The 18803-nt window shown below is 38.8% G+C and overlaps 7 protein-coding genes across 7 annotated transcripts; 4 read left to right on the plus strand and 3 right to left on the minus strand.

The window, feature by feature from the left end:
• The first annotated feature begins 97 nt into the window (after window positions 1–97).
• On the plus strand, window positions 98–4243 carry SPOG_02458 (succinate-CoA ligase beta subunit). The gene has a single exon (XM_013168399.1). It carries the CDS (start codon window positions 1229–1231, stop codon window positions 2528–2530), a length of 1302 nt encoding a protein of 433 aa, XP_013023853.1. The 5' UTR covers window positions 98–1228; the 3' UTR covers window positions 2531–4243.
• On the minus strand, window positions 2625–4842 carry SPOG_02459 (transcription factor TFIIF complex alpha subunit Tfg1). Its single transcript, XM_013168400.1, has 3 exons — window positions 4094–4842; window positions 3918–4013; window positions 2625–3873 (listed from the first exon to the last, which is right to left on the minus strand). The coding sequence occupies exons 1-3, from the start codon at window positions 4634–4636 to the stop codon at window positions 2905–2907; spliced, it is 1608 nt and encodes a 535-aa protein (XP_013023854.1). The 5' UTR covers window positions 4637–4842; the 3' UTR covers window positions 2625–2904.
• On the plus strand, window positions 4592–5953 carry SPOG_02460 (complexed with Cdc5 protein Cwf26). The gene is made up of 2 exons (XM_013168401.1): window positions 4592–5637; window positions 5683–5953. The coding sequence occupies exons 1-2, from the start codon at window positions 4733–4735 to the stop codon at window positions 5687–5689; spliced, it is 912 nt and encodes a 303-aa protein (XP_013023855.1). The 5' UTR covers window positions 4592–4732; the 3' UTR covers window positions 5690–5953.
• On the plus strand, window positions 5944–8973 carry SPOG_02461 (nucleoporin Nic96). Its single transcript, XM_013168402.1, has 2 exons — window positions 5944–6422; window positions 6474–8973. Exons 1-2 carry the CDS (start codon window positions 6229–6231, stop codon window positions 8800–8802), a joined length of 2523 nt encoding a protein of 840 aa, XP_013023856.1. The 5' UTR covers window positions 5944–6228; the 3' UTR covers window positions 8803–8973.
• On the minus strand, window positions 8383–12802 carry SPOG_02462 (GTPase activating protein). Its single transcript, XM_013168403.1, has 3 exons — window positions 12553–12802; window positions 10912–12440; window positions 8383–10852 (listed from the first exon to the last, which is right to left on the minus strand). Exons 2-3 carry the CDS (start codon window positions 10915–10917, stop codon window positions 8924–8926), a joined length of 1935 nt encoding a protein of 644 aa, XP_013023857.1. The 5' UTR covers window positions 10918–12440; window positions 12553–12802; the 3' UTR covers window positions 8383–8923.
• Window positions 12614–13474, plus strand: SPOG_02463 (phosphoglycerate mutase family protein; the record flags this gene model as incomplete). Its single annotated transcript, XM_013168404.1, has 2 exons — window positions 12614–12725; window positions 12804–13474. 2 exons carry the CDS (start codon window positions 12614–12616, stop codon window positions 13472–13474), a joined length of 783 nt encoding a protein of 260 aa, XP_013023858.1.
• Window positions 13475–13754: 280 nt separating this feature from the next.
• SPOG_02464 (SWI/SNF chromatin-remodeling complex subunit snf22) lies at window positions 13755–18755 on the minus strand (the record flags this gene model as incomplete). Its single annotated transcript, XM_013168405.1, has 2 exons — window positions 13755–18593; window positions 18702–18755. The coding sequence occupies 2 exons, from the start codon at window positions 18753–18755 to the stop codon at window positions 13755–13757; spliced, it is 4893 nt and encodes a 1630-aa protein (XP_013023859.1).
• Window positions 18756–18803: the final 48 nt, after the last annotated feature.

Genomic DNA, 18803 nt, shown 5'->3' on the forward strand with positions numbered 1-18803 from the left:
CTCGCGTTCCATTGCTGTAGTAACTAGAGATAAGAGAGTTTGTTGGAATATGGTATCTTTGGCTTCTTGTGATATTGTACAAAGCAAAAACCAGAGTTTTCTATCCATCGAAATATGCTAAAGGGAAAGTGGTTGACAATTCGTATCAGAAAATTGGAGAAATTTAGGCAAGGAAACGGATTCTGTGCGCTTCTGCAATTCATGAGGTGTCTGTGTATGACGACGCTCTAAAAAAAAAAGTTAGTTCCCCTGGGACACTGGATATAGGTCCATAAAAAAAAGCTTCATTGGCATGCTCCTGGCTACTTTCATTCATGTTTCATTCTTTACTATTTCGCGTATCTCGATATGATAGTATTGGGATTTGTATAATAAAGTGTATTATTATACTAGATGTATACTATAATAAATATATGGCAATATCAAAATAGTACGTTAATCTATCGAAGATGGGACTTTTTGCATTTTTTTATAGCAAGAGTAAGAAGATTGGATTCATCCATAAAGAAAATGAAACCCTTGATATCATTTGTGCATCCTCGAACGATGACTCGACTTCGACTTCTTAAGGGAGAGCAAGAAGCGATGACTCATGACATTCGAAATGTCAGAATGAATATAAAAATACACTTTCCTTTTCTACTCATTGCTTAAATTTGCGTTTCAACTAGGCGGAAGCTCCCAACGAAGACTGAAGAATCGAATCATTTTACAGCGTCCCTACTAGGTAGATTAATATGTTACCAGTAATTTGCAAAAAGGAAAAGACGATAGCTTTCACCTTCCTATTCTTTCAATTCTTTCATTTTCTTTCTTTCTTCCTATTTGTCTTTATGTCTAGCCTTGCTATTTCGTCGTTTCCCTTTTGTACAAGGATTGGATTGTAATCAAAGAGATATTCCCCGTAACTGTTCACTTCATAATCCTTTTCTTTTCTTTTCCATCTCTTTCAATCCCTTTTGTTTCCTTTCAACGCTAGTTCCTTTGTTTACTACTTACCGAGCGGAATGGAATCCTCGTTGGGCATACAGTGTTACTTGGGAAGTTAAACAACTCTGAGCAGGCTTCAGCCAGCTAACAATTACCAAGAAGTCTTTAGTTTTTGGGGAACGTCTCCAGCTTCTTGGAATATCTATTGGATTTAGTTACGTGTTTCTCGTATATCCTTCAGTTCACTCTTTGTAATTTTACTGAATTTGGCTTTGATTTAAGAAATTTGTCGTGCAATATGTTGTCAAGAAGTATTTTAAGAAAAACGGCACGTACTTTTACTCCTCATGTGCAGAAGCGCAACTTGGCTCTTCATGAGTATCTTTCACACGACGTTCTTAGAAAGTTCGACGTTGATGTTCCCCGTGGTGGTGTCGCCAGAACGGGGGAAGAAGCGGAGAAAGTTGCTCGTAATCTTGGTGTTAGTGATTTGGTTGTGAAAGCCCAGGTCTTGGCTGGTGGTCGTGGTAAAGGTCAGTTTGAAAGTGGTCTCCGGGGCGGTGTTCGTCCCGTCTATGATCCTACTGAAGCAAGAATGTTTTCCGAGCAAATGATTGGCCATAAGCTCATTACCAAGCAAACTGGTCCTGCTGGCAAGCCTTGTAACAGTGTTTACGTTTGTGAACGCAAATACGTTCGCCGTGAATACTACTTTGCCATCTTGATGAACCGTGATGAACAGTGTCCCATGATTGTTGCTTCCGATCAAGGTGGTGTCGATATCGAGGGTGTCGCTGCTGAAAACCCCAGTGCCATTATCAAACGCTCCCTTCCTAATACTCCTACTTTGGATCGCTCTATCGCAGATGAAGTCGTTACCAAGCTTGGTTTCACTCCTGCTTGTAAAGAACAAGCAATCGATGCTATCACCAAACTATACAAGGTGTTTAATGACTGCGATGCTACGCAAGTTGAAATTAACCCTCTCGCCGAAACTACCGATCAAAAGGTTCTTTGTATGGACGCCAAGCTTAGCTTCGATGACAATGCAGAATTCCGTCATCCTGATATCTTCGCTCAGCGTGATATTACCCAAGAAGATCCTGATGAGGCTCAAGCTGGCAAGGTTGGCTTGAACTTTATCAAATTGGATGGTAACATTGGTTGCCTTGTTAATGGTGCTGGTCTTGCCATGGCCACTATGGACATTATTAAGCTTCATGGTGGTGAACCTGCTAACTTTTTGGATGTCGGTGGTAATGCCAATGCCGAGGCTATCCGTAAGGCCTTCTCCCTCATTACCAAGGACAACAAGACTACTGCCATTTTTGTTAACATCTTCGGTGGTATCGTTCGCTGCGATGTCATTGCCCAGGGTCTTATCTCTGTCGTTTCTGGTTTGAATCTCAACATTCCTATCATTTGCCGTTTACAAGGTACTAACCAGGATGCTGCCAAGGATGTTATCAACAACTCTGGTCTTCGTATTTTCTCTTTCGACGATCTTGATGAAGCCGCCCAAAAAGCTTGCCGTTACAGCCGCGTCGTTGAAATGGCTCGTGAAGCCAATATCAACGTTAGTTTTGAGCTTCCTCTTTGATTTTCATTAGTATTATCTTCAACTTAACAACCCCCTCTCTAATGATTTCTACTTAGCGGTTACTAATTTTACAGCGAAAGCATAAACCTTCTTTACGTAATCTTAATTCATTTTTATTATGCAGTCATATATCGTTACAAAACCAGTAAATTCGTAAACTTATTATTTATCGTAAATGAAGTGTTCTTGGTCATTCCTATAAATAATTTCTTTTCATTCCATACTCTCATAACTTAGTGTCCCTTTCCTAACAACCAAAAATGTACGTATTTTTTTATCTCCTTTTTCGACAAAATGTACGTGTTCTTGACGAAGACTGATTTCTGCAACCATTATAATAGCATCACAAGGCCATTACACGAACTATCTCAGTTCTATTTCAAAACCAACAACTTGTTTTCAAATCTGGCAACTTTTCGAATAACCTTCTGAATGACCGTACGATTTCTGGTGTCTGCTTTAAACTTGGCTTGAAATAGATGAATCAAATCTTTAATAGTGATAGGTCCATTCCTGAGAGCTTCTATGACTTCGGCATCAGTTATGAGATTGGAATCGTCTGTAGGTACATTCGCTGCTCCCTCTGCTCCAACAGTTGCATCAGACGCGGGAGCAGTAGTTATTTTAGGACGAAGAGGAGGAAAGTCAGAAGCAAACCGGGAAAGTTTTTCACTTGAGATTCGTAAAACAAGATATCCGGGTCCTTTAACGATAGGCTCTGAAGTCCTTGATTGTACAAAAGACTGAGAAGGCGAACTGAGTCGAGAGACTGGACGTTGAGGACTTAAATTGGTACTAGGGGTACCCAACGGTTTGGGGGTAGTAGCTTTTGAAGCTGAAAAACGAGATTTAACTTTTTCTTCACGCTTCTGTAACTCTTCTTCTTCTTTAAGTACCTCTTCTTCGCTGCTAGCCTCGTTGGGTGAAGCATAAGGGTTCTCATCTTCCTCGTCACTTTCATAAGCCAGATTTTTCTCAAGTAATTTGAGATAACGTTGAAGTTTTTTACCTTCATGAGATATCTGGCGTTCTTGCTCCGCTTCAACGTTAGGTTCTTCAGCTTCACCAAATAAATTGGCAGTAAGCATTTCTTTTTTCATCTTGTCTTCCAACTGTTTATTGTCCTCCTCATTGCCTTCCATAATCGGCGCTTCCTCGTCGTCTGCAAACTCTTCATCAAAATCTAATTCATCATCACTTCCCGTAGCCCTAGGTCCAGAAACGGTACGAGCATTGGGAACTGTTTTGAGGTGGTACATAGGCGAAGCAGTGCCCTCCGAAGATCCTTCTTGCTCATTATCTTTTTTCATAAACCATCGAGGAATTGGAGTCTTTTTATTCATCTAAAAAATTGTTAATAAAATAAGGTAATAACCCATAAACTTACCTTGGCCTCGGCTTCATCAATAGAGAGAGTTTGAAAATTATTACGCTGATTGAATCGATAGAAACGATCGGCTGGAATAACCTTGAATCCATTCTCCTAAACTTGTTAGCAAAAAAACCCTTTCATTTTACACAGGAATGGCTTGTTGGAGAAATTTCTCCAATGAAAAAACCTACAGAAAACATAAACAAGACATAGGCAGAGGATTGACCGCCTTCCATAGTGCTAACCCAAGTGTTTTTTCCTTCAAAATCCTCCATTATCCAAGGCGATAATTCTTCTTCTTGGAGTCTGCGGACTTGTGGATCCACCTTGACAACTTGGCGGGTCTTTCGTTTAAAGGCGTTTTGCTTCATGTTTTGAGCTCCACCATAAGGAGCAATAGAAGATACGTCTACATTGCCAGAGCTTCCAGGTTCAGCAGACTGCTGCTCGTTGTTTGATGAAGAGGAGGCATGGGGATCTCTTCTTTGCATCTTAATGGGTGGCACAAATGTTTTCGTAGGGTCAATGGTTTTATTGGAATGAAATTTTAATAAATGGTGGTTTACAGTTTTTCTTTCATTCTTAGGGCACCAAGATAGTTGAAAATCTAGGAACTTTTGTTGGTTTTGCGGGGGAGGTGTATTTTGAGCAGGTTTCTCTTCTACTTTCGGTTCTTTCACATCTGCAGGTTCTTGCTTAACATTCGAGAAGGGTTTCGTATCTTTAATATCCATCTTGTAACAAGAAAAGCTTAAACTACGATCTCCCTGAGGAACTGGAAGATGGTAAAGGGATTGTGCATAAGTGTGATATATCTACACTAAACAACTATGTCGAACGCAGAGTATATTGCAAGGAAATATTTGAAAAAAGACACTGGAAAGAAAAGAAAAAAGTCTAAATCCTCAGATTTTGTAGAAATTCAAGATGAAGATGTTGCTGGATGGAGAAATGAGGATGAACTAGCTGGCTATTCAGAAGAGGCTACTTTATTACAGGATCAACCTACGATTGTTAAAGACGAAAATATAAAAGATTTAGATGAAATTGCGATTGTTCAAAAAGCACAGGAAGCGACTGTTCCAACAACATCACGTTGGAAACCTGTAGGAAGCACTGAGGGGAGCCAAGGAAGAGAGCCGGTAAACGAATCAATGGAGAATGGTCCTGGGTATGGATTAGTGACTGGTAAACAAGTTTCGGAAAAAGCACGGCGGCAGCGTGAACGGGAAAACCAGGAGATGTTCGCTATGACGGACGAGGAAGTACGCAAAAGCAAAGAAACAGTGTACCGGGATGCTACAGGTAGGCGTATAGATATTACTCTTGCACGCCAGGAAGCACGAAAGAAATTAGCCGAACAGGAACTGGAAAAAAGGCGTCAGAAGGAAAACCAACTTGGTGAAGTGCAAGTTCGCCAACAAGAAGAATACCTTGAAGAATTAGAACGACAGAAAAACGTGCCTCTTTCAAGGTATGAAGATGATCCAGAATATAACCAGGAGCTTAAAGAAAGGGTTCGTTGGAATGACCCTGCCGCAGCGTTTTTGACGAAACGGAATACAGCCGCTACAAAGGCATATCAAGGATATGCTCCTCCAAACAGGTTTAACATTCGCCCTGGGCATCGATGGGATGGTATCATTCGGAGCAACGGATTTGAAAATCGTTGGTTTCAGCGACAGAATGAGCGAAAAGCTCGCGAACACGAAGCTCAAATGTGGGCAGTGGAAGAGTAAGATTTAAATGATTTTTATTCATGCACTAACGAACATTTTAGTATGTAATGAATATGGTTGTACTGTTTTTTGTTATGAGAGAATCACTTGTCCTTTCAGGAGGTAAGAAGGTAAAGTCAAGAGTAATAGACTAGCTGACTCTTCTATTCTTAAAAGTCTTTTTGTATTTCCTACGATAGTTGTGGGGTAACTTGTAACGTATTCACTTATATAAAGTCTATACTGTCTTATCGGTTTCTCAGGTGTGATTTTATTCACATTTCTCTTCCTTCTTATTGTTTTTATTAAAAATGATTTCAAACTTTTCTTCAATCTACTAGAAAGTATCTAAGGAAAGCAGTTGCTCCTGTTTCTATGACTGTATTGTATTTTACCTTAGGAAGAAGACATATTTCGAGTTGACAGCAGATCTCTTCCTTTTTATTTCTTTTTCTTCTTTTATTTACAATTTCTTCTGTTTTTTTTACAAATTACCAAACGTGAAAACTCGGTGCTTTCTCGGTCACCTTTGATCCAAATCACCGAGTTTTCCGAATGGATTTGAAGTCGCAAGGAAGCAAGTTGTTGTTTACTACTTGAACCGTGTCATGACTGCAGAACCGGAGAGGTTTCAAAAAGCGACTTGTTCGCTGCCTTTTTTAGATACAAAGTCTCGGAAGCTTGTAGGTGAGCTGTTACAGCCGTCTCTGCCTTTTATTCAGTTACATTTGGGTCAACTTGAGCAACGCGCGATTCAGTCACATAACCACGTTCCACCAAGCAAAGATGGAAATACGAAAGCGTATGAATAGAAAAATACGTTTACGAGATGATTACTAACCGCATTTCACAGACATTACTTGCTCGCTGGAAGTGGAATTAATGCAGAGAGAACTTGGAAGAAGATTGAGTCGCTGTCGCTACATGCGAAGCCTCCTACCACTCTCGAGCTTTCTTTTACTGACGTAGACATGTTTTTAAAGTATCAAAGAGAGAAAAATGTGCTACATTCACTTGAAGCGCTTATTCAGGATGCGCAGTCTCAGTTTGACAAGTATCTGGAAACAGAGTGGCAGGGAAAGAAGCCAGGAGTAAGGAAATCTCCCGATACTTTTACCCCTCAAGAGAAAAAGCTAGTGACCGTTACCCAAAACAATGCTCGCAGTCAGGCATTTGCAGCATCATTAAAGTCTTGTTTCTCCGATGTTTCCCAGCCTTCTCCTGGCTCGAATTATATTTCCTCTTTTTGCCAGGTTGCGAAAGGGCTATCACAAGACACGAAATCTCTTCTCTTGTATGAAACTTGGAATCTATTGCGTTCGTTCATTTCTCATGATGGTTCTTCCGATCCTTCATTCGGACCCAAATCACAGTTATTTTCCTTCTATGAAGATAGCCCTTCTAAAGTTCGTCTAAATCAAAGAATAATCAACTGCTCTCGACGTTTTTTGGAAAAACAATTCTTCGACGTTGTTAATAAAGAAATCGCAAACAACCCTCAGGCTGCTTCCATTGGAGGTGTACCTTCTGTCGTAAATAAAATTCGTGCATATATTAACATTCGTTTCTCGAAGAATGGTGTTTGGGCGAATTCGAATATTGAGTATTTAGGGGACTTGCCTATTTGGGCGTTCCTCTTCTATCTGCTGCGTGCGGGCTTTTTGGATGAAGCCGTCACGTATGCTGAGCAGAATTACACCTTTTTTGAAGAAAGACAAGCCGCCGATTTCCCTACTTATTTGAAGGCTTATTTGAAAGCTCCAAATTCAGTAATTCCTAAAGAGTTGCGAAACAAACTCTTTTCTGAATTTAATCAGACGCTCCGTTTCCAAGAAGATTTTGATCCTTTCAAATATGCCATGTATAAAATTATCGGCCGTTGTGAGCTTTCTAAGACATCTTGTCCCTCGGTTTGCTTCGTGACTGAAGATTACATTTGGTTGCAGCTCACCCTTGCAAGGGAATTTACTGAAAAGAATGTTGCCGCCCACGAATGTTTTTCTCTGCAAGATGTTCAAAAATTGGTATTGTCTTACGGCCCTGATTATTTTACTAAACAAGGCTCTTATCCTGTGATGTATTTTTTCCTTTTAATGTTATGCGGTCTTTTTGAACGCGCTATTGAATTTTTATATCCTTATTATCCTACAGATGCTGTTCATTTTGCTATTTCATGTGCGCATCACGGCTTGCTGCATACAGCTCCTCCGAAATCTTCGCCTCCTCTTGATACTTTACTTGTGAATGATACTTCAGAACAACCAAGCCTACGATATGAAGCAATGTTGATGAGCTACGTAAAAGGTATGCAAGAATTTGATGCAGTTACTTCTGCTTGTTATTTAATGAGTATGTGTGAAGTTGCAGAATATGCTTTTGTCTGTCATGAAGCTCTGAGTAATCTAATCCTTATTACCCGTGATTATGTTAATTTGGTTGGTGACATTCGTGCTGATGGAGAACGTATTGCTGGATTTTTGGAAAATCGCTACTGGGTATTAAAACTTTCCTCTCAGGAAGAGTTTCTGGCAAAAATTACTTTACACTCTGCTAAGGTTGCTGATGATCAAGGATTATGGTCAGACTCAATCTTACTATATCATTTAGCTGAGGCTTATGATACTGTCATTTCCGTTGTTAATCGAAGTTTGGGTTCTGCATTATTAGGATTTATGGAACAAGGTGTATTCCCAGACAAACTTATTTCGTTAGTCAAAAATATGATGAATGTTTATGGAAAGAATCCTTCCATCTACAGCAAAATAAATTACAAGAATAGAGAGACAACGGATTTGTTACTACTCACTGTGGAAGCTTTCCATGCTTTTGTTAACAAAGATTATGAACAAGTCTTGTCTGCTTTACAACAACTGGAAATTTTGCCTCTGGATACTGAGTGTGATTCGCATGTGGTGCGTAAGCTTGCAGCTGAATTTCGTTTTCTCAATGACAGCCTGCTACACAATATTCCCGGAATTATTTTGGTCGCTATGAAAAGTATTAATGAGCTTTATAAAAAGCAGAAGTTGTCTGCTTACAACAACGATTCAATAGCGAACACAAAGTTACAGTTCTATCGTATGAAGGCACGAAAAATTGTAATGTACAGCTCATTAATAGATTTTCGTATGCCTTCTCACGTGTTAGAACAATTGAATCGCTGTGAAATTGAAATGACCTAGATCGCTCTTTCTCTTACGTTTTTGTTTTTGGTTTGATAAATTCAGCGTCTATAGTAAATCAGGTTATCTAAGGAAGTGTATTTATGCAATGCATCAATGTATAATATAATTATAATAAAAATTATTTCTTGAACATATTAGAAACACTATCCCATCTGGCCTGCAATTGAGAGTGTTTATCTTCTAGATCATGAAGTTGTCGTAAAGTTTTTTCTAACTCTTCATTAAGGTAAGTGATTTGTTGTATAGAAGAGGCGTTTGATTCTTCGAACTTTCGATTTCGGTTCTTCAAGACTATTATTTCTTGTTGCAGGGATTCTTGTAATTGCTCGGGTAGATGTTTTAGTTGTTCTTCCAATGTAGCGATAGAATTTCGTAAGTACTCAGTTCGTTCCTCACTTTCACTTCTTAAAACACGATGACTTGATAGTTCGGCGGAAAGCTTGGTGTTTTCTCTATTTAAAAGTACCATCCTGCTCTCCAGTTCAGTAATGTGTTCAGCCAAATCCTTGTTTTGAATTTTTAGTTCGTTTAACATATTACTGCGGTACATTTGTCGAGACATTACAGTTTCATGGTAAGATAAATAAGAAGGAAAACGATCAATGCAAAGCTGAAGATTGAAAGCATCTTGAATCCATGAATCAACGTCGACAGGTGTGCGAGTATAAAATGTATACTTTTGAGTTGTAGGAAGGCGATAAGAACCGACAAAATCAGAGTTTAAGTATCGATTCCATTGATCTAAATTCATCAGATTTAACAGCTTACTTTCATCTTTCAGGAAAATAACTACAATCAGACGAACAAACATTTCCAAACCATAGCAGAAAACAAGATCAAAAATGCGTAAGGCATTCTGAAGTGGTAAAAAGTTAGCAAAACAGCAAGCCAATGACGGGTACAAAGGTCTCAAAGATTGCGCTTTAATCCTCTGCAATGATAAAGCAATTTTCGGTGAAAGATCACTGACGCATCCCCAAACAAGGGCATATAGCTGCTCTTCAGAGTAGCTCAAGTTAGCTACATACAATTCATTTAAATTTGATTTTCCAAGTAAACAAGCAAGGCTTCGGAATGCGTTTCCCTGTGGCATGTATGATAAAAGAGATGCAGTAGGCCACAGTAAAGCATCTAAAGCATATTCAACAGTAGTATCAAACAATGTAAACGCATGGATTACGTGAAGTAATCCAGTCGTTGATACCTTTGCACGAGTTGGAGATGCATATTTGAATGGTTCTAGCGGACCCCGGAATGCATGATTTCGAATAGTCCTTTTTATTATAGGATCCAATGAGTTTATCGAGGTACTCAATGTAGCATACAACGTTAAAAGCTCATTACGCTCTGCAGTTACAAGAGACTGCCAGACAGATTTTCTACAGGGTGAAGGAACGCTCCAGTGGTTCTTTAAAACGAGATTTCGAATTGAGGCGATTGAGGCACCTGTCTCTGAATTTGCAGAGTACTCATTAGCAGACAATGGAAGACAAGCCCACTCTAGCCAGTCAATCTGACTCACCGGGATGGATTCACTTTCACATTGCTGATTCAAATCAAAAATAAGGGTTTGAATACGAGAATCATTTATCGCTTTTGAAGGATCATCATGACTGCGGAATAAAGTCCACAGTTGCTCAAATTCGGATTGAGGAGCTCTAGAGGATGAAGAAGTTTTATTTGATCCAGTGGATAGAAAAGAGGATGCAGGAGAAGGATTAGGACGAAAATGACCAAACGCAGGATTTTCTGCTTGTGTTGAATGTGCGCCGGTCTCGCTGCGAACACCAGGTGAAGTGGGACGAAGCATACTTGTGTTAGTAAACTGCGGATTTGCTTCTTCTGGTATAGAAGCTTGCACTTGGAGACCAGGAGATGAGTAATCCAAGCTAATTTCCCTTAAGGAAGATTCAGATGATTTTGAGGACCTCCCCGATTCCATTGACATTGCTTGTAAAGTATTCAAATTCTCCTTTTCTTCAGTAAATTCATGCTGTTTTTCTAAGGGAACTATAGTGGTTGAAGAATACGATTCAGATGCTGAGTCCTATACCAAAGCTGATTTAGACAATAGTTCAATAATTATGCTCAAGGAACAATACTTACGTTCATTAAAGGAGAGTTTTCTATAGTAAGAATGTAGCTTTCGTTAAATTAAACGATACAATGTTGAAGAAAGATGTTTTCAGCCTTCCTTGTCGTTGAGTGTAATGCAATGCAATTGAAGTAGAATTACCCCAATGTAAACAAATAAACAAAGAGAGAAAGAAAAACACCTAATACGCCTCCAACAATGTGAAAATTTGGTTTTTCAGTTTCACTGTAAGTATAGTGTAAAAGGGTATAGCAAAACACTTTTAATAAACAAACCATTTGAAGGATGAAATTCTACCAGTATGGTCATATTCGTCATTTTATTTCTTTTAAAAACTGTTAAATTTGGTTTTTCAATACATGAATGTTTCGTTATGAATATACATGGAAATTCTGTAGAGTACAATGCGTCGTGCAGGTGAACAATCGAAAGCAAAACTTTAGGATCAGAATGAAACGAGCTATTTGCTTGATAGATGTTAAGAACAAGATGTCTTTTCCTTTGGTTTATTTCCTTGTAGGCAGGCGAAAGATGAAGATACAAACAACCCCATAAACAGTAACGAGAACAGCGAGTAACCCAACTAAGTCTTTGAGTTGAAAAAATGAATTTCAATCATTGAAAAAAAAACCTTTGAAGAAGCTAGAAATGTAATTTCCAGAAAACCATGCATACAATCTCTAAAGTCAATGTCAATCTTTTAAGAGGGAATGGACGGTCTCGAAAATAGAAGCCTTTTCTAATAAAAGTAAAGGCTTTGGTGCGATTTCATGGTCGAAAGTGCCAGCTCTGTTGAAAACTTGAAAACAGACTAGACTATCAAAAGCATCGGAGGTGTAGATGTGCTTGGACTCCTTTCCTTAATATTTATTATCTTCTTTTTTTATGATAGATTCTGGGATTAAAAAAGTATAGCAGCACCGTTGAAAAGATGGGGAATATAAGAAAGAAAACCAATACTCAATCTCGAAAACCAAGGTAGTTCAAGTAACCGGCTGTATTTTGATTTAAAACTTCTTTGTGAGTTTCTCACCTAGCCAAGAAAACATAGGTTGCCTCGTTAGCTGGTATTATGGAAACATCCATGCTGATGGAATGTGTTTGAAAAACGGATCAAGCTCACACTTTCTCTAAGTGATCATGAATCAATTATAAACTTAAGTAATTGTGATTTAGCTTAATAAGACTTGTGAACTTCTGGTTTACGAACTGGACAATTCACAAGGGAAACAGTTCTTTCATTCAAAGCACCCCTCACAGAATGGAATAACAGGAATGTATCTTATAAAGCTCTAGCTCTTGAAAACTTCTGATGCTATTTCTCATGATTAGCAGCATGGACACAGTCCTTCTTTTTTAGGTATCATCCTGACTTTAGCACAAAATCTATAAAATCTCCCGTTTAAATGAATATCGAAAAGCACTCAGTTTAAACTACTTATTTTTTGGAAGATAGCAATCCTTAGGTAATGAAATTCAAAGCAAGCCTTAGGTACGTGTTTTAGAACATTTGGAGAGAATCTGGTTGTGTCAGATTTAGCTGAAATACGTTAGTGTCTCAAGTTAATATATTCCGTTAAGAAAGACGAATTTAATTTTCTATCAAATCCCAATTCGAATACAACACCGGCATCGTTTATATAAGCACTTACGCCTTTGTGAAGAGAGTTTCATGAGCCTCAGAAAAACCAGTAACAGTAAAGGAGAAAGGATATGGAATCTTTAGAAAGTAGCAGCCCTATACAAAGTCCCTTTGATTATGCTGAAGAAGAACCACTAGCTGAGGTATCCTTGCGCAGGCAATCTGAATCTTGGCGGTTAATAAGTCCTATAAGAAATGTTTCTTCGAAAACTAGCAGAGATACATCAAACGCAAATTCAAAAAAATTCACATGCTTATTAGTAAGGCATGCGGAATCTGAGCACAACGTTCGTGGAATAAGGGCTGGGAGCATTGACAGTGAATTGACCATACACGGATATAATCAAGCAAAGAAGCTTGCTAAGTCTCTAAAGGGAAAGAATGTTCGCTGCATTTATTCTTCTCCTCAGAAGCGTGCTCAGAGAACAGCTCAGGAGATTGCCAAAGTAATGAATTGTCCCATCTACACTTCCAGTCTACTCCGTGAGAAAGATTTAGGATCATTGGAAGGAACATCTTTTAGATTCACTTCTAATTATAGACCGAATGAACCGCCCATGAAGATTCATGGTTTAGAAAATCGAGACTCACTACTACACAGAGCACGGGAATTTGCCGAAAGTTTATTAGTAGAAGCAGAAGAAACGGGACTTGATACTTCAGATATAGTCGTTATCGTTTCACATGGTATTTTTCTGCCTTTTCTTTTGCGAGCTGTCTTGGCAGCTGTTAGAACCCCTCTTCCTTCTAAGATTATTCCCTGGAGTAATGCTTCCTATGCCTCGATTGGTATCGATTTAGATGGTAATACGACTGTAGAAATGAATTTGAATTCCCATCTTCGAGGAGTTCGAAGAATACGAAACTTAGGCAGTACAACTTACGACTCAAAGCAAAAACCTATTACGGAATTCTGCAAAAAAATAAATTAAGCTTGTAAAATAAAAGAAAACTTATCCTGGCTTTCATTATTACTAGTCTCTGAACATTTTTGATGATCATTAAACTGTTCAAAACATTAATAAACTATTAAAACAAACTCTAAGTTGAACTAAAATACACATTTTCTCAGCGATTGGCGCGTATTAGAGACAAATCTTAAGAACGCAATCTTATAGTAAACCACTTTTCGTATTATGCTTCATTATCATCGTCCGGAAATATTAAGATTCGAGCATAAAGGGAATCGAGTCTATTAGATAAACAAGAAAATTACTCTTCAGAAGTTAGCTCATCAAAATCCTGATCCATTTCAAACTCCGTCTCGTTAGCAACAATATCCATATTGGATTCTTCCATTTCTATAGGATCTTTTTCAAAATCATCTTTAGGCTCAACTTTCTCTTTAGCTAACTCTTCCTTTTCGTAATTCTCAAGAATGTTCTCTTCTTCAATTTTTTTCATCAAGCTCGTAAGAGTTCGCTCCATGTATTTGGCGTCCTCATATACAGGAGAATTCTCTTCATTGTAGGTGTAGGCATTGCTAAACATAAGCATGAAATCCGAAACCAAACCCTGCAAATCTGTGTATTTATTATTCTTTATATTTCGTCCAATCTTACCAAGGGCAATTGGATGTTTGATGATAACATAATAATCTGGGTATAGCTTACGACTGGGCGGGTACAAGAATAATCCATTAATCATACGACCGCTTTCGTCTTGAAGATAAAAGAGGCTTTCGTAGATCTCTTTCAAACACCTTTGAAGAGCCTTGTACTTGTGCGTAGAAGGGACTTCACTTGTTCTTTTGTTCGAACGCGACTCGTAAACCAAAGGTCCAGAATAATTAAGATTATCCAAAGCAACTTTCTTCCTCGGTCTACCACGACGACGGGGCATATCATTCCTGTTTCCTTCTTCAAATACATCTTCGAAACCTGGTTCAGCATAACTGACCGAAGCTCTATGCCTTTTCTGACGTCCAGCGTCTAAAGGCATATCTGTTGATGCCTCCTGCACAACATGATCAACTTCGGCTCTATAAATTTCAGGTAGTTCATTGACAGAAAGTAAGCGATCGAAGGGCTTTCCCTTTCCATAGATGTCTTTAATAGCACGTTCTTGGTCTATCGTACGAAACAGTTCAAGTTCGTCATCTGTTCTTGAAATAAGTTCATTTAACTCATCATTTTGCAGCTCGCTGTAACTCAAGTCATTATCCTCATCACCATCATGTTCTAACAAAGAACGAAGGAAAGCCTCGCGTTCTTCAGGTGTTGATTTATTATCGAATTTGCCGGCTTGAATAACCTTACCATCGAGATCTAATTTAAACTGTGCTCTAGACAAGATGTTTTCTTCTATAGATTTTTCGCTGATAAGCCGCAAAATTCTAACTTCTTTGGTTTGACCAATTCGATGAGCTCGATCCTGAGCTTGCAAATCTTGGTGCGGGTTCCAATCAGTATCGAAAATGATGACGGTATCAGCGGCTTGCAAGTTTAATCCTAAACCACCTGCTCTGGTGCTAAGCATAAACACATAGACATCAGAGGACGGATCGTTAAATTGTGATAAAAGCGAAGAGCGATCCTCAGATTTAGTAGAACCATCTAACCGCAAATACTTCCAATTACGATAACGTAAGTAATCTTCCATTATAGTCATAATTTGAGTCATCTGAAAGAACATCAAAGTTTTATGACCAGTCTGAAATAACTTCGGGAAGATTCGATCTAAAAGCTCAAACTTACCGGCAGATCTCCATAGTAAGTCATAATTGGTACCCAGGGGGTCAATGGCTTTTTCAACTTCTTCAAATATGAAAGGATGATTACAAATCTTTTTTAACTGCATAACAGTGTTCTGAAGTCCTTTCATCCCGGTTTTTCCCCTATCACCAGCTACAAACAGCATACCATGCCTTTTCATTTGTTGGTAAAGCTTTAACTGCAAACCGGAAAGAGGGCATTTTATAACTTTTTCAACTTTATCGGGAAGTTCACTTTCAACGTCTTTCTTTAGTCTCCGAAACAAGAACGGTCTTAGTACTTTATGAAGACGTTTGATAACCAACAAAGATTCTTCTTCAGTAAGCTCAAATTTGTCTTGACCACCGGTATTAGCAAAAGGGGTATTAAACCATTCATCAAAACTCTTGACAGAATTAAAAATCTTCGGCAATACAAAGTTTAGAAGAGCCCAAAGTTCAGGAAGGTTGTTTTGTAAAGGCGTACCAGTCAAAATCAAGCGATACTGTGAATGATAATAATAACACAGAGTACTAGTCAACTTTGATTGAGTATTCTTCATTCGATGGCCTTCATCAATAATCATATGTAACCATTTAACTTTTGAGAGTAACGGTCTGTCTTTAATAATATAGTCAAAGGTGGTTAGCAAAACATGAAAATTATTACTTTTGATTTGGGCTTGTAATGATTTTCTTAACTGCGGGGGTCCTCTGTAAGTAATTTTTTGAACGCTCGGTGCCCATTTTTCAAACTCAAGATTCCAGTTAGTTAAAGTTGAAAGAGGAACAATGATTAGGAAAGGGCCTGGTTGATTCTTTTTCTCAAGCAGGTAAGTGATGAAAGCAATTGTCTGTACGGTTTTACCTAAACCCATCTCGTCGGCTAAAATACCGTTTAAATTGTTATTATATAAAGATAGCATCCACTCTAAGCCTTTAAGCTGATAATCCTTTAAATTACCTCCAACAAATATATTGGGTTGTTCAGCTTCCTCATGAATCCGGTGAGCAACATTATAGTAGTCCACACTGATTTTATCTTCATCTTCATTTGATGCAGTAAAAGGTTCTTTTAATCCTTTTCCAGAAGTGTCACCACTAAAAATAGTTGATTGTTGTAGTCTCACCGCTTCAGTTAAAGATTCAAGATAAGAATCGGTTTGTCGAAGTAAATGAGTAATTCTACTATCCTTAGCTTTATCAACCAATTCTAGGTAAGCGGCCTCATCGTCAGCACGCAATGCTTGCAACCTTTCCCGGGCACTTCTTTCGATACGTTTCTTCTCCTCTTTTTCTAAGTGAGCATGTAAGGACATAACATCTTTGCCTATATGAGTAGACTTTTGCTTTCGTACAGACGCTTTTTTTGCTATTGACTGCCCGTGTTGCAATATTGACCTAAGCTGGGAAAAAAGCTTTTCCTTTTGTTTTAAAACATGGGCATTATTTTGCTGTTCTGCAACAGCTAAAGTTGCATTTGCTTCCCGTAAACTTTGATGTTTGACTGTTCGAAACATACTCCTTAGATTACCAGCCGCCAATGTTTCCGACTGTTGAACTGTCGAAGAAACAGCATTGCGTAAATTTCTTTGCTTTTGTAATAATCGTAGACATCGTAATTCTATCATCTGCTTTGTATCTAAACTTTCTTTTTCGGAAAAGTTGGTCTCCCCTTTAGTTACAGAAAGATCTTCCAGAGAATTAATTCTATTACCAACTGAGCAGGCAATAGCCACCTCTGAATTACGAAAAATAAAATCCCAAGGTAGTCCAGAAGAAAGTAAAGAGGGAATTAACTTTAAGTTATCACCGGAAGAAAATTTCTCATACGAAATAGGAGCTTGAATGTAGCTATTAGGATTGATACAAGACGAATAATCAACTGAAGGAACTACTGGTTTCACAGTATCTTCACTTTTGGGTATATGAGGTGAAAAAGAGCCTCTCTCAGCCTTTGGATTTAACCTTGCAGTCTCCAACTGGGGCTGGGAATTGGGCTTTCGAGCAAAGTGCATATCTGCAGATGTTGGTTGTTTTTGTAACAGTGAAGAAGTCAAAGGATTCGCTACTTTCGTTTGCTTTGACTGGGTTTGCTGGTTTACCAATGGATTTTCCGGAACCTCAGGAAGGGTTTTACCAAATACAGCTTTCTGAATAGGCTGTGGAATTTGGCCGAATGGAGAATTCAAGGAATTATAAGCCATTATTTGATTCTTTAGCAAGGAAAGCTGAGCGGGGCTGAAAGGAACGGGAGATGGTTTTGGCATAGAGGGTGTATATGGATTTCTTGCGTTCATAGCCGGTGATCTACCTTGATTCAGTTGCAAACGGTTGGTAACAGACTCTTTTTTTGAGGTGGAATCTAAAGAAGACATATTTGGAGAAGGAGAAGACGCTGGGGCCACTTGAGGACCACCAGAAGCTACCGAAGCACCAGTTTTTAGTGTATTTTCTGAGGGAACATATGGATTTCCATTCATTGAGTCACCAGGGTAGTTTGAAGAAATTGATGGACGCCCATAAGAATAGTGAGGAGGTACTGAAGCGCTGTCCATACTCACATTACCAGGGGTGGGAAAGTTTGGTTGAGAAGGAAAAGAAGGAGAATAAGTGATAGGATGCGGTGGAAGACTTTCTCCTTTATAGTTTGTATACGGTGGAGTTGGCATAGATGACCCAGGAGTCGAAGAACGTCGAGGATTTACGGATAAAGAGGTTCGTCTGTCCACGATGGGCTGCATAGGAACTGTACTACTTAACCTTTTACCAGTATATGAATTCATGTTTAAATTCTGATCAAAGGAAGGAGTTTGGTTTCTAGGCACTGATGGAGGACGATTTCCATTTCCTAATGAAGTAGAATCAATGGGATTATCGTATATAGAACCCGAAGGGTTACCTCTGAAGGATGAATCTAATGACTGGGGGCCAACATATTGGTTGGGCATCATATTACTAACATTTGCATTCATGGGCGAATCCGTATTATGAAGATTGGAGCGATAATAATTAAGTGGATTCATAGCATTACCACTTGAAACGTTTGCGGGATAACTATTAGGAAAAAGCGAGCTAGAAGTAGTAGTGTTACCTTGAAGAGGGTAGGATGAATCGGGCTGAGACACCTCATCACCTGTGTTTATGAGATTTGCAGAAGCATCTGGGGGGACTGAGGAAGGTGCGACAGTATTGGAAGCATGATTATGATGTATGTTAGGTAGAGCCGGAGACGCACGTGAAAGTATCGGATTTTGGTCTCTACTAATATTTTCATTGATAGCTGAAGACCCAATGTTTGCAGTCTGAGAAAGTTGGTTCTGCTGAGAGATCTGCTGTAAACGAGCCGTATATTGTACCTTTTGAATTGTCCTTAAAATAGAAGTCAGATGCGAAAATTCTGGGTTCGACTCTTCCGTAGCACCCTGACTTCTCAAGAATTGCCATCGTCGGTATATGGTCCGTACATTTTCTTTGGTCAGCCCTCGTAAAAAGCTTGGATTCACATAAGGTGTCGACATGAAAGAAGTTTCGTACAATGAAAGATATGATGATGACTTACCCAAAAA

This window comes from Schizosaccharomyces cryophilus, assembly GCF_000004155.1.
Source record: "Schizosaccharomyces cryophilus OY26 unplaced genomic scaffold supercont4.4, whole genome shotgun sequence".
Classification (NCBI taxonomy): Eukaryota; Fungi; Ascomycota; class Schizosaccharomycetes; order Schizosaccharomycetales; family Schizosaccharomycetaceae; genus Schizosaccharomyces; species Schizosaccharomyces cryophilus.

Coding starts and splice junctions, on each gene's coding strand:
- SPOG_02458 (XM_013168399.1), top strand. CDS start 1,229: ATGTTGTCAAGAAGTATTTTAAGAAAAACGGCACGTACTTTTACTCCT.
- SPOG_02459 (XM_013168400.1), bottom strand. CDS start 4,636: ATGGATATTAAAGATACGAAACCCTTCTCGAATGTTAAGCAAGAACCT. Junction 4,014..4,093: donor ATGTCTTGTTTATGTTTTCT/GTAGGTTTTTTC, acceptor TAACAAGTTTAG/GAGAATGGATTCAAGGTTAT. Junction 3,874..3,917: donor TTGATGAAGCCGAGGCCAAG/GTAAGTTTATGG, acceptor ACAATTTTTTAG/ATGAATAAAAAGACTCCAAT.
- SPOG_02460 (XM_013168401.1), top strand. CDS start 4,733: ATGTCGAACGCAGAGTATATTGCAAGGAAATATTTGAAAAAAGACACT.
- SPOG_02461 (XM_013168402.1), top strand. CDS start 6,229: ATGACTGCAGAACCGGAGAGGTTTCAAAAAGCGACTTGTTCGCTGCCT. Junction 6,423..6,473: donor AAAGATGGAAATACGAAAGC/GTATGAATAGAA, acceptor CGCATTTCACAG/ACATTACTTGCTCGCTGGAA.